This window comes from Ranitomeya variabilis, chromosome 6 (assembly GCF_051348905.1).
Source record: "Ranitomeya variabilis isolate aRanVar5 chromosome 6, aRanVar5.hap1, whole genome shotgun sequence".
Classification (NCBI taxonomy): Eukaryota; Metazoa; Chordata; class Amphibia; order Anura; family Dendrobatidae; genus Ranitomeya; species Ranitomeya variabilis.
In genome coordinates, this window is record NC_135237.1 from 456508731 (window position 1) to 456521728 (window position 12998).

A 12998-nucleotide genomic window follows, 5' to 3' on the forward strand; every position below is an offset into this window, starting at 1 on the left:
CTTAACTAATAGGGGCACTGATTTCCCTGGACTAATTCTCCTTCACGTTGTGTAAACATAATCCTGTGGGCATGGGTGACATGATTTTTAAAAGTAATGCTACCGCCAGCTCATTGCAAACTTTGCACCAGGTCGAACCTGGTGTCACTGAAGTTGGGGTACACACACCTGACTTCATTGCACAAACCCAGGAAAGGAGAAAAATGTTGGCATGCGCAGAATGTGCAAAGAGTCAGTGGTAACACTGGTTTAAGGGGCGAGGGTAACAGTCAGGTTCCCTTCAATGTGCTTTGGTGGGTTTTGTGAGCATGACTCTGTGGCACAGCTTCACAGACTGTCAGAAGGAGCAGCACTGACTTTTTCACATCTTATCACTATCTTCAGTTTGTAAAAGTCATTTATACAGGGAAAAAGATGTAATCCTTTCACTACCTAGCTAAACATACAGTTCTCCAAGTCAGCTGAAGGAAGGCAACAAAACTTTAAGGGTATGTGCACACGTCAGGATTTCTTCAGGAATTTTGCGTTTTTTTTTTTGCGGATTTCCCCAATAAAAACGCTATAATACCGCATAAAAAACGCATACATTATGCATCCTATCATTTAGAATGCATTCCACATTTTTTGTGCAAATGTGTTTTTTTTCCGCAAAAAAAACGCAATCCGGATAAAGAAGCAACATGTTCATTATTTTTGCGGATTTTTTGCGGATTTCCCATGAAATTGGAGTGTCAGGAAAAAAATGCAAAAAATCCGCATAAAATCCGCAAAAAAAAAACCGCACAAAAAAACGCGTAAAAAACGCGCAAAAAAACGCATGCGGATTTCTGGCAGAAATGTCCGGATTTTGTCAGGAAAATTTCTGGGGACATACTAAAAAGAATGAAGAAAAGGAATAAATAAAAAGAATGAACATAATAACTTAAAGCTCCAAAGAGATGGATAGATGTTATAGATTTCTTATGCATCTTGGATATGAACTGAACATGAATTATATGTAGACAATTAGGAAATCAACACATATCCCATATAAACAGGTATATACTATATTCCCTGTGCCTGAAAGGTGGGGAATGAAGATGAAATACTTGTAGATAATAGAGAAATTTACACATATCCCATATAAACAGGTGTATATTATATTCCCTGAGCCTGATGGGTGGGGAATGAACATGGAATATATGTAGAGAATAGGAGAATGAACACATATCCCATATAAACAGGTGTATATTATATTCCCTGAGCCTGATGGGTGGGGAATGAACATGGAATATATGTAGAGAATAGGAGAATGAACACATATCCCATATAAACAGGTATATACTATATTCCCTGTGCCTGATAGGTGGGGAATGAAGATGAAATACTTGTAGATAATAGAGAAATTTACACATATCCCATATAAACAGGTGTATATTATATTCCCTGAGCCTGATAGGTGGGGAATGAACATGAAATATATGTAGATAATAGAGGAATAAACACATCTCCCATATGAACAGGTGTATATTATATTCCCTGTGCCTGATAGGTGGGGAATGAACATGGAATATATGCAGAGAATAGGAAAATGAACAAATATCCCATATAAACAGGTGTATACTATATTCCCTGTGCCTGATAGGTGGGGAATGAATGAACATGGAATATATGTAGATAATAGAGGAATGAACACATATCCCATATATACAGGTGTATATTATATTCCCCGAGCTTTATAGGTGGGGAATGAATATGGAATATATGAAGAGAATAGGAAAATGAACACATATCCTATATAAACAGGTGTATATTATATTCCCTGTGCCTGATAGGTGGGGAATGAACATGAAATATATGTAGAGAATAGGAAAATGAACACATATCCCATATAAACAGGTATATACTATATTTCCTGTGCCTGATAGGTGGGGAATGAACATGGAATATATGTAGAGAATAGGAAAATGAACACATATCCATATAAACAGGTGTATATTATATTCCTTGTGCCTGATAGGTGGGGAATGAAGATGAAATATATGTAGACAATAGAGGAATGAACACATATCCCATATAAACAGGTGTATATTATATTCCCCGAGCCTGACAGGTAGGGAATGAACATGAAATATATGTAGAGAATAGGAAATTGAACACATATCACATATAAACAGGTGTATATTATATTCCCTGTGCCTGATAGGTGGGTACTGAACATGGAATATATGTAGATAATAAGGGAATGAACACATATCCCATATAAACAGGTGTATATTATATTCCCTGAGCCTGAGGCCGCCGTCACACATGCGAGTTTTACGGACGTAAGAGCGCAGAAACTACGTGCGTAAAACTCGCATAACATACGGCACAATGATTCTCAATGGGTCTAGTCCTATCAGCCGTATATTACGGATCAGTAATATACGGCGTTCTACGGCCATACAAAATCGCAGCATGCTGCGTTTGTCAAAAAAATTGCCAATGAAAGTCTATGGGGGTGAGAAAAATACGGATTCCACACGGACCAGCAGTGTGACTTGCGAGAAATACGCAGCGGTGTTAGTGAAAAGTCGGTAATTCAATTGCCGGCTTTTCATTTCTCCTGCCTAAACCCGACAGGATATGAGACATGGTTTACATACAGTAAACCATCTCATATCCCCTTTTTTTTGCATATTCCACATTACTAATGTTAGTAGTGTGTATGTGCAAAATTTCAGCGCTGTAGCTGCTAAAATAAAGGGTTAAATGGCAGAAAAAATTGGCGTGGGCTCCCGCGCAATTTTCTCCGCCAGACCTACATTTCCTTCAGTCACGGTGATGCGCTCCCTGGTGGATGTCCTCATATGACCTGGAGCGTGGGAAAAAGTTCCCAGGCTGCAGTTCATGAGAACATCCAGCAGGGGCGCATCACCGCGACTGAATGTAAGTATAGATCACTCTGCTTTCCTTTCAGCACCCGGGGATTACAGGAACGAGCGAGTGGTTTAGCGCAGCTCATGCCTGTAATATTAGTTAACCCCTTCAGATGGATTACCTCGTGGGACGTGATAGGACATCAGAAGGCATGTATATTGTGTGTTTATTATTTTGCCAAGCGAGGGTGTTGCTGATGGATTGAGAGAGCAATAAATTATTAAAACAACCTGTTTGTTTCTTTCATTAAAATACTTTTTAATCATGTGTGTGTGTGTTTTTTAACCCTTTCAGACAATTGGATTAATATGGATAGGTGACATAATTGACGCCTCTCCATTAGTAATCTGGCTTAATGTCACCTTACAATAGCAAGGTGACATTAACCCTTCATTACCCCATATCCCACCGCTACAGGGAGTGGGAAGAGAGTGGCCAAGTGCCAGAATAGGCGCATCTTCCAGATGTGCCTTTTCTGGGGTGGCTGGGGGCGGATGTTTGTAGCCGGGGGGGGGGGGGCAATAACCATGGACCCTCTTCTGGCTGTTAATATCTGCCCTCAGTCACTGGCTTTACCACTCTGGCGGAGAAAATTGTGCGTGAGCCCACGCCAATTTTTTCCGCCATTTAACCCTTTATTTTAGCAGCTACAGCAAATTTTGCATACACACACTACTAACATTAGTAGTGTGGAATATGCAAAAAAAATGGGGATATGAGATGGTTTACTGTATGTAAACCATGTCTCATATCCTGTCGGGTTTGGGAAGGAGAAATGAAAAGCCGGCAATTGAATTACCGGCTTTTCACAGATATCGCGCTGTAGTAAATATAAATACAGACTATATATATATACAGTATGTGTCTCAATGACATATGTATATATATATATACTGTATATATATGTTTTCCCAAACATTTGAGCACATAAATCCATTAGATGTCGGTTTTGCAAGTCTGCGAGAAAATCTCACAGTACGGATGCCATACGGATTACATACGGAGGATGCCATGCGCAAAATACGCTGACACACCCTGCCTACAGATCACTATTTTGGGAACATTTCTCCATATTACGGCCGTATTACGGCCGTAAAATACGGACCGTATTGTCATACGCCAAGTGTGACGCCGGCCTGATAGGTGGGGAATGAACTGCTCCTATCACATTTCTTGCTGTGGACGCCTTTCTACAGCCGGAATCACACTTGCGAGAAACTCGCACGAGACTCGCATCTCAGTATGTAACACCCCAGGTAACTGGTTGTTACAGTGGCATTGCTTTCCTTTCGAGGAGGGTTATGCCATGCTTGGAAGTGAGGGAGGATCCCTTTAACAGGTAACCAGTACATGCAACACTGTTCTGACTCCATGCCAGAAAAGGGAGCTCGAGACCGGGGGCCTATAGGGGATTCTCCTTCTTCATGAATGTTCTCTAGAGGAACTGATCACGGGGTGTCCATGGGGGTCTTGACTGCAGAAGGCATAGCCACATCCTCCACTGTATCCAGTGTATCCAGTTCAGGCAATGCTCTGTGAGCTGATTAGTTCCCAGCTGCACTTACACTGTAACAAACCCTCTTCTCTATTATATAATAACTGTTGTCTGGTTTAGGAAACCCATTCTTCTCTGTCTTGTTAGGAAGTTCTGAGGTAATAGAGGACGGAGCGACTCAGAGTTCTCATTTACTACCGGAAATGGAGGAAGGCACCAATGTCTCCATCTCCGGACCCGACTCTCCCAGGAATCAGAGCAATTAGCTGATTTATCCCCATAGGATATAATGATATCGGGGGTTATCCAGCTTTATCTCATGTGTGACAGTGATCCCCAAACTCCAGTCCTCATGGCCCCAACACATCATGGTGTCAGGATTTCCTTCGTTTTACACTGAGGATGGAATTATTATCGAGGCCTCAGAAGCTGCTGCAGGTTCTCTCCCCCGAGAAATACGAAGGAAATCCTGACACCATGATGTGTTGGGGCCATGAGGCCTGGAGTGTGGGGGACACTGCTGTATGCGCCCACAAGACATAGGGGGCAGTATAATAATGACTACATGGACGAGCAATGGAGTAAAGACAACACAAAGATATAGGGGTAAAAAGAAGATTTTATTTATAGATAAGGTTATTATATATTATATAGCATGTATATGTGTAAATTATTCATCTATCAGACTAAACCTATTTATGGGCCGCATTGGTCCAGAGGAAGGCGAAAACCCCCTGTGAGGAATCGGCCAATTATCCTCATATCAGGGGGGAAAATTCCTTCCTGACCCCAAATAAAATATGGCGGTCAGAATAAATCCCAGGATCAATGGCTGATACTGAAGAGATGAGATTAAAGTAAAAAAATATATAGTATTTTACTATTTCTTTTAATTGACTTTAAACTAATGTATGCCTATATTTGCCTTAACTAACTTTTTCATTAACTAATAAATATTCTATTAATAATTATTATTATTATTTATTTTTATTTCATTTTTATTTTGGTTATTTTGTACTTTTTCTTATGTTCTGAAAGTATGCACCTACTTATTAATCTATCACACTAAATGTATTTATGAGCCGCATTGGTCCAGAGGAAGGCGAAAACCCCCTGTGAGGAATCGGCCAATTATTCTCATATCAGGGGGGAAAATTCCTTCCTGACCCCAAATATGGCGATCAGCATGAATCCCAAGATCAAAGGCTGATACCTAACCTGTGTAATGTACCTAACCTGTGAAATGTAACTGTCCAGTAAAAAAAATGTTTTATTTCCTTAGTCTAATTATTGTTTATATTCATTGGATCTAATTTTTATTTTAAACTAAGGTATTTTTATTTTATTATAACTTGTTTCTTACGCCACTAGTGTGTGATTCTACTTATTGATCTTTTATTCTAAACCTATTTATGGCCGTGTAGATCCAGAGGAAGGCGAAAACCCCCTATGAGGAATGGGCCAATTGTCCTCATATTAGGGGGAAAAATTCCTTCCTGACCCCAAATATGGCGATCGGATTAAATCCCAGGATCAGAAGCCGATCTATTTCCTACATCTATGTGCTGATATGTACTGTGTGCTATGTGTGTGCCTGTACTGATGATGTAGTGTGGGGACCTGCACTGATCATGCAGTGTGGGTGATGTGTGATGGGTGCGATACTTACCAGGCCTGTGCTACGGTGAGTTCAGGGATAATGGCCGCTCCTTACATGCTGCTGCTCAGCGGCCCCAGGACTGAAAGGTGCGACTATTGTTCCTGAACTCACCAGATGGAAACTTAGCACAGGCCGCTCCTGGGGTAGAAGATCTTCGGGCTGGAGGGATGTTAGATGCCAGCCCAGGAGGTCAAGGGTCTGGGGCAGCAATGGCAGTGGTCCGGCATGAAGATGGTATAGAGAGATGATGTTGAAGGGCAGCCGAGGTGTCATACAGCAGCAGAGACACGAGGCACGGGTCAGGAGGCATGAAGTTCTGAGCAGTTGGCATGGGCTCATCCTGCAAGACATAAGAGGAAGACAGGAAATTTATATACCGGATCTTCTGTTACATTAGGGGAATGGTCTTTATAATGAACCATTCCGCTATAGAACATCAGATACAATGTACTGATATATAGGTGTCCTTTATGTACAGCGGTCACTCACCAGATGGTCGTGGATTCTTTCACAGTCCAGATCTTTTCATCCACCTAAGAAAAAGAGAGACATAAAGTCATTGTTAGAAAACATTAAAAAAGACAAGATGGATGATGATTGCCTCAATATGAGAACAGCATCTGATGAGTGTTATCCTCAGAGGAGGAGATACTTACCGGGCCCAGCTTGGTGACCCGTACGTAAATCTGGCCACGGGGTGAAGGACTGTGTGCTCCGGCCACTGCAGATGGTGGTTCTCCAGAACTGGCCTGAATGGTGTAAATGGTGGCTCTGCTCTCCTTTCCTCCAGATCCTCCCAGCCGATGGTGGTAAAGAATGGATGCTCTCGGATGTTCCCGCTCACACCCAGGCGTGTCTGAGGGTCTTTGCGCAGCAGCTTCTTGATGAGATGTTTCAGGTCAGCATCAAGCCAAGATGGAAATTTGGGCTTCTCGTTGATGATGGCTTTGAAAGCCATTTGCTTGACGGGGCCGTTGTAAAATGGGATTCGTCCTGCTGCCATCCTGGACACCACCATCCCCAGGCTCCACCAGTCCACTGCTGCGCCGTACCGTTTTCTACGATGCACCTCAGGGGCCATGTAATGGAAAGTGCCCGTCACTCCAGATATGTTTTTGGAGGAGGAGACGCCATCTTGGGCAAGCCCAAGGTCGATGATACGGATGTGGCCATCTGCATCCAACATGATGTTATCCGGCTTTATGTCTCTGCAATGAAACAAGAAAACAAAATAAGAAATCTGTCCAGTGATACAATAGATGGAAAATAGGTCACTACAAGATCAGGTAGAATAGGCGGCAGGACACCAAGGAAGCCGAGGGCCATATCTACAGCATGTAAAGGGGACAGAGAGAAGGAGGAAAGTTCTGCTTACCGGTGGACGATGTTGTGTCCGTGGAGGAACTGGAGGCCACATACCATCTCTGCTGTGTAGAATCTGATGGAGAGAACAGAGTGTAGAATCAATGTCATGAAATCCTTCTCTGGCAATCCCCATATACCATGGCACCCCACCTCCTGCTTCCAGCACCCTAAATATATGCCCTAGATGGTAGATTCTACATTTTCTCACCTGACATAGCCGATGTTGAGGCAGCCGCACATCCTGATCAAATCCTCCAGGCTGCCACCGGACAAATACTCCGTGATGAAATACGCCCTGTGCTGAGACTGGTGTGCGGCATAGAGGTGGCACAGGAATGGGCAGTGTCTGGCCGCCAGGAGTATCCGCCGCTCTCTCAAGATGGTGTCCTCATTGTCCCTTTTGCTGATCATTTTGACGGCCACGTTGATGTTACTGCCGGGGACAGATGCCAGGACCACCTGAAAAACACAAAAGGAGAATACGTAAAAGGTGTCTGCAGGAGTGGAAGGATCTGGATGTTATAGTGCACAAGGTACATGAGAAAACTGAGTGGTCGCTCAGTCTGCTGGTGATCAGGACAATGTAGAGGAGCAGATCTATGGAGAGGTCTTAACTAATAATCGTCATTTTAATTTTTAGTATTTATTTCATAAATCAAAACCACACATGAAAATAGGAAACTTTGCAATAAATCCTATCAGATAAATCTGCTCCTTTCTCCACCAGAACTGTATTTTAATTTTAAAAATTCTAAAGTAGTGAGATAGGAGATGACAGTTGGTGCTGATAATATTTTATGTAGAAGGTAGGGGGGAGAGGGGAGGAGTGCTGCATTTAGCTCCTCCCTCACCTCCTCTACATAGAATATTATCAGCACCAACTGTCATCTCCTCTCAGTAATGTAACAATCTGTCTTCACTAAATACAGAAATTATCCAGAAATTAGAAAATAAAAATTCACTCCTGCTGGAGAAAGAAGCAGATTTCTCTAATAAGATTTATTACAAAGTTGCTTAGTTTTTATATTTGCTATTGATTTATAAAATAAAAATTAAAATGACAATGACTTTTAAAAGAGTTTTCCTCTGTTACCATATGGGAATAAATAGAGCAAGCATTAGTGGGGGCTTGGCGCTGGGATTAGTGAGGTCCAAATATGATTGATTACCTAGAGACCAATATATACAATATGGCAGCCTGATTGTAGCCAATATTGGCAATGACATGGAAAAAAGCAATGTCCCCTGCCCCCTACAGCTGTGACCTTTGAGATGAACCCTCCAGTATAGAAGAATACCAGGTTATAGCAGCACTAGCCCTAACTATGGTGATGTTTTATATGTCATCTCACAGAAGGACACTACAATGAGCAATAACAAAGCAAGACATGGTTGATAACAGAGAACAATACATGGGGATATAATAAAACTTCTGGTTTCAAATAAATAAAAAATATGTAGGCCTTACTTTGCCAAAGGCGCCTCTACCCAGGACCTGGTGGATGTTGAAGCGGCTGATGTTAAGCCTGGCATAGGGGCCGGATGATCCAGGGTCTCCGCTACATCCAGGTGTTGGCTCCTCCAATCCGTTGTCTCGTCTCGTCTTCTTCGTGATCTTCTTGAATCCGGTCACGCTGTCCTCTTCTCTCTTCCGCTTCTCCTCGCGCCCCTTCTCCTCGCTCCCCTTCTCCTCTCTCCTCCTCTCGCTTTCATCTCCCCGTCCTGTAGTCGCCATTCTCAGTAATCTCTTCCTGCCTGTAGACCTCGGTCCAATCACTTCAGCCGACAGTTGAAAGTAAACGGCAGTTGGTCGTGTGCAGGTGACCAGAGGTCAGAGGTGACGGAACTCTCAGGTGGTTCCTGCAAGGCAGCGGCTCCTGGCCCTGCTCTGCCCTATACACTGTGATGTGGGCATCATGGGTGACAGTTTAGAGTCCAGAGGAACGGCAGAGAACTTCATGGCGACTTCCAGTGGTTTATTTATTACATTATTAATCCCTCTATGTGTTTCATCATCGTTCCATTTTATAACTTACATTATTTTTGTATTGTAAAGTTAATATTTTTATTAGTTTTTCTATCTTTCTTATCACAATTCCCAAGAAGACTCATGGCTGTATTAGCTCCAAGGGGTGCTTCTACTCAATACTGAGCCAAGGGTCTGAATACTTATGACCATGTGATATTTCAGTTTTTCTTTTTTAATAAATTTGCAAACATTTCTATATTTCAGTTTTTTTCAGTCAAGATGGGGTGCAGATTGTACAATAATGATAAAAAAATGAACTTTTTTGAATTTACCAAATCGCTGCAATGAAACAAAGAGTGAAAAGGGGTCTGAATACTTTCCGTACCCACTGTATTATCACCACTCATGCCTAATAATACGAGCATACTAATTCTTAATAAATACCACAGTACTAACATTAATGTTACCCCCATATATTGATCATCTGGTCGAAAGTATCAGTATGTACAGTCAGGGCTGCCAACAGGAATTCCAGGGCACCATACTGGCAAAATTTTCAGGCTCCGCGCACCTTCCACAGTCCCACTGCCCACTCCTGGAAAAACTCCACTTCTGCACCATGTCCTCACCAATCGCACATTAACAGTTCCCATCACCCATATCAGATACATAGCCAGTAGCTTTTGTTTTGGCCAAAAGATTTTTTAAGCCACCACCACGACAATGTAGACTCTTTTGCCCGAGCCCTACTCTATTCTAACCTATTAAACAGTTTTTAAAATACCTAATCCACTTTTTAGTTATATTTATATAATTTTTTCTTTAAGGGAATGTGTCACATACATTTTTTTAAAGGGAACCTGTCACTCCCAAAATCGAAGGTGAGCTAAGCCCACCGGCATCAGGGGCTTATCTACAGCACTCTGTAATGCTGTAGATAAGCCCCCGATGTATCCTGAAAGATGAGAAAAAGAGGTTAGATTGTACTCACCCAGGGGCGGTCCCGCTGCGGTCCGGTCCGATGGGCATCGCGGTCTGGTTCGGGGCCTCCCACCTTCTTACGATGATGTCCTCTTCTTGTTTTCACGCTGCAACTCCGGTGCAGGCATACCTTGTCTGCCCTGTTGAGGGCAAAGGAAACAACTGCAGTGCACAGATGCTGGGAAAGGTCAGAGAGGCCCGGCGCCTGCGCACTGCAGCACTTTGCGCTGCCCTCAACAGTACGCCTGCACCAAGCCGCCACCTGAAGACAAGAAGAGGACGTCATTGTAAGAAGATGGGAGGCCCCGGACCGGACCGCGATGCCCATCGTATCGGGACCGCCCCTGGGTGAGTATAATCTAACCTCTTTTCTCATCTTTCAGGATACATCGGGGGCTTATCTACAGCATATCAGAATGCTGTAGATAAGCCCCTGATGCCTATGGGCTTAGCTCACCTTCCATTTTGGGGGTGACAGGTTCCCTTTAAAATGACCAATAACACCATGTCACACCATGGCCGGACCACATATTACCACCACAGAGTGACCAAATAATATCACAAACAAGGAGCAATTATCGTGACACCATGACCAGATCACATATTACCACCACATAGTAACTGATTAATACCACATACAAGGTACCAATACTGACACACCATGACCACACCACATATTACCACCACATAGTGACTGAATACTACAATACTGGCCATTAATAAAAAAAACACAATACTAATATTACCATATGTGCCATTGTATACAGGAACCCTGTACATAGTATTCAGTGTCAGTGTACAGGTAATAGTGACTCACCAGTGACATATAGACATATAGAGACTGAATAATACCACATATAAGAGAGAAATACTGTCATACCATGGCCGGACCACATATTACCACCATATAGTGACCGAATAATACCACATACAAGGAACAAATACTGACACACCATGGTTACACCACATATTACCACCACATGTTGATCAAATCATACCACATACAGGGACAAATACCACCACACCATGACCACACCACATATTACCACCACATAGTGACTGAATACTGCAATGCTGTTCATTTATAAAAAACACAATACTAATCTTACCACGTGTGCCATTATATGCAGGAGCTCTGTACATAGTATACAGTGTCGATGTACAGGTAATAATGACTCACCAGTGACATTATACACCGGAGCTCTGTATATAGTGTATAGTGTACAGGTTATACAAGGATCATTGAGAACATTATATACAGGAGCTCTGCATATAGTGTCAGTGTACAGGTAATACAGTGATCACCGGTGACATTACACACAGGAGCTCTGTATATACAGTAGTATAAAGTGTTTAGTGTAAGTGTACAAGTAACACAAGGACTTACCAGTGATGTCTCTAGTTGAAGATATTCATCTTCACTTTGCTTCTCCATCCAGTGCAGACCACCATCACTTCTTCCAGCCAGAACTCGTCTCTGCAGAAAACAGCACAGTTATCTAGGGCACATGCCCCAATTTTTCCCCAACTTCTACACTATACCAAATGAAGAAAAAAAACAATAGTTCCACCCTGCACAGTAATAGGACACCCCCCCCCCACTGAAAACAGTATCTTCAAAAATAAAATACATCACCCCAGTAAGAATATACCTTAATTAGACCCTCCAGTATTAATGTCTTACATCCTAGTACCTTCCTGTAATAACATCCCATATCTTTGCCACCATGTGTCTGATTCTGGCCCCATGTGTCTTCTTTCTGCTTCCATATGTGCTCCCATCATGGCCCCATGTGTCTGCCCTCATATATTCTCCCATTCTGGCCCCATATGTTCACCCATCCTGGCCCCTTGTTTCTCCATCCTACCCCCCATATGTCTCCATCCTGCCCATCATATGTCTCCATCCTATCCCCCATATGTCTCCATCCTACCCCCATATATCTCCGTCCTGCTCCCTCCCATATGTCTCCCCCCATATGTTTCCATCCTGCCCATCATTTATCTCCATTCTGCCCCATATATGTCCCTTCGTTTTGGCCTCGTATGTCTCCATCCTGCTCCATATATGTCCTGTCATCCTTCCCACATATGTCTCTGTCCTGCTCCCATATGTGTACATCCTGCCCCGCACGTTCTCCCATCCTGCCCCATATGTCTATATCCTTCCCCTATATGTCTCCATACTGCCCCATATATGTCCTCTCATCCTGGCTCCATATGTTTCCATTCTGCCCCATGTATGGCTTCTCATCCTGCCCCATATGTCTCCATCCTGGCCCCATATGTCTCCATCCTGGCCCCATATGTCCCTATCCTGCCTACCATATGTCTCCACGCTGCCCCATATGTCTCCAATCTTCCCTCCCATAAGTCTCCTTCCTGCCCCCATATATATCCTCTCATCCTGGCCCCATATGTCTCCATCCTGCACCCATATGTCTCCATCCCGTCCCCCCATATATTTTCCCATCCTGCCCCACCAATATTTCTCCATTCTGCCCCCCATATGTTCTTCCATCTTGCCTCCCCATATGTCACCATTCTGCCCTCCTATATGTTCTCCCATCCTGCCCTCCTATATGTTCTCCCATCCTGCCCCCATATGTCTCCATCCTTCTGCAGCG

At 43.1% G+C, this 12998-nt stretch overlaps 1 protein-coding gene across 1 annotated transcript; it reads right to left on the minus strand.

Annotated features, from left to right (window-relative positions):
- Positions 1–5501: 5501 nt before the first annotated feature.
- LOC143781250 (protein kinase C delta type-like) lies at positions 5502–7490 on the minus strand. The gene is made up of 4 exons (XM_077267738.1): positions 7432–7490; positions 6713–7264; positions 6546–6589; positions 5502–6396 (listed from the first exon to the last, which is right to left on the minus strand). The coding sequence occupies exons 1-3, from the start codon at positions 7476–7478 to the stop codon at positions 6565–6567; spliced, it is 624 nt and encodes a 207-aa protein (XP_077123853.1). The 5' UTR covers positions 7479–7490; the 3' UTR covers positions 5502–6396; positions 6546–6564.
- Positions 7491–12998: the final 5508 nt, after the last annotated feature.

Excerpts from the sequence above, each read along its gene's own strand:
- LOC143781250 (XM_077267738.1), bottom strand. The coding sequence starts at position 7,478 with ATGGTATGTGGCCTCCAGTTCCTCCACGGACACAACATCGTCCACCG. Across the intron at positions 7,265-7,431 it reads GGACACAACATCGTCCACCG|AGACATAAAGCCGGATAACA; the intron begins GTAAGCAGAACT and ends GTTTCATTGCAG. Across the intron at positions 6,590-6,712 it reads GGGTCACCAAGCTGGGCCCG|GTGGATGAAAAGATCTGGAC; the intron begins GTAAGTATCTCC and ends TCTTTTTCTTAG.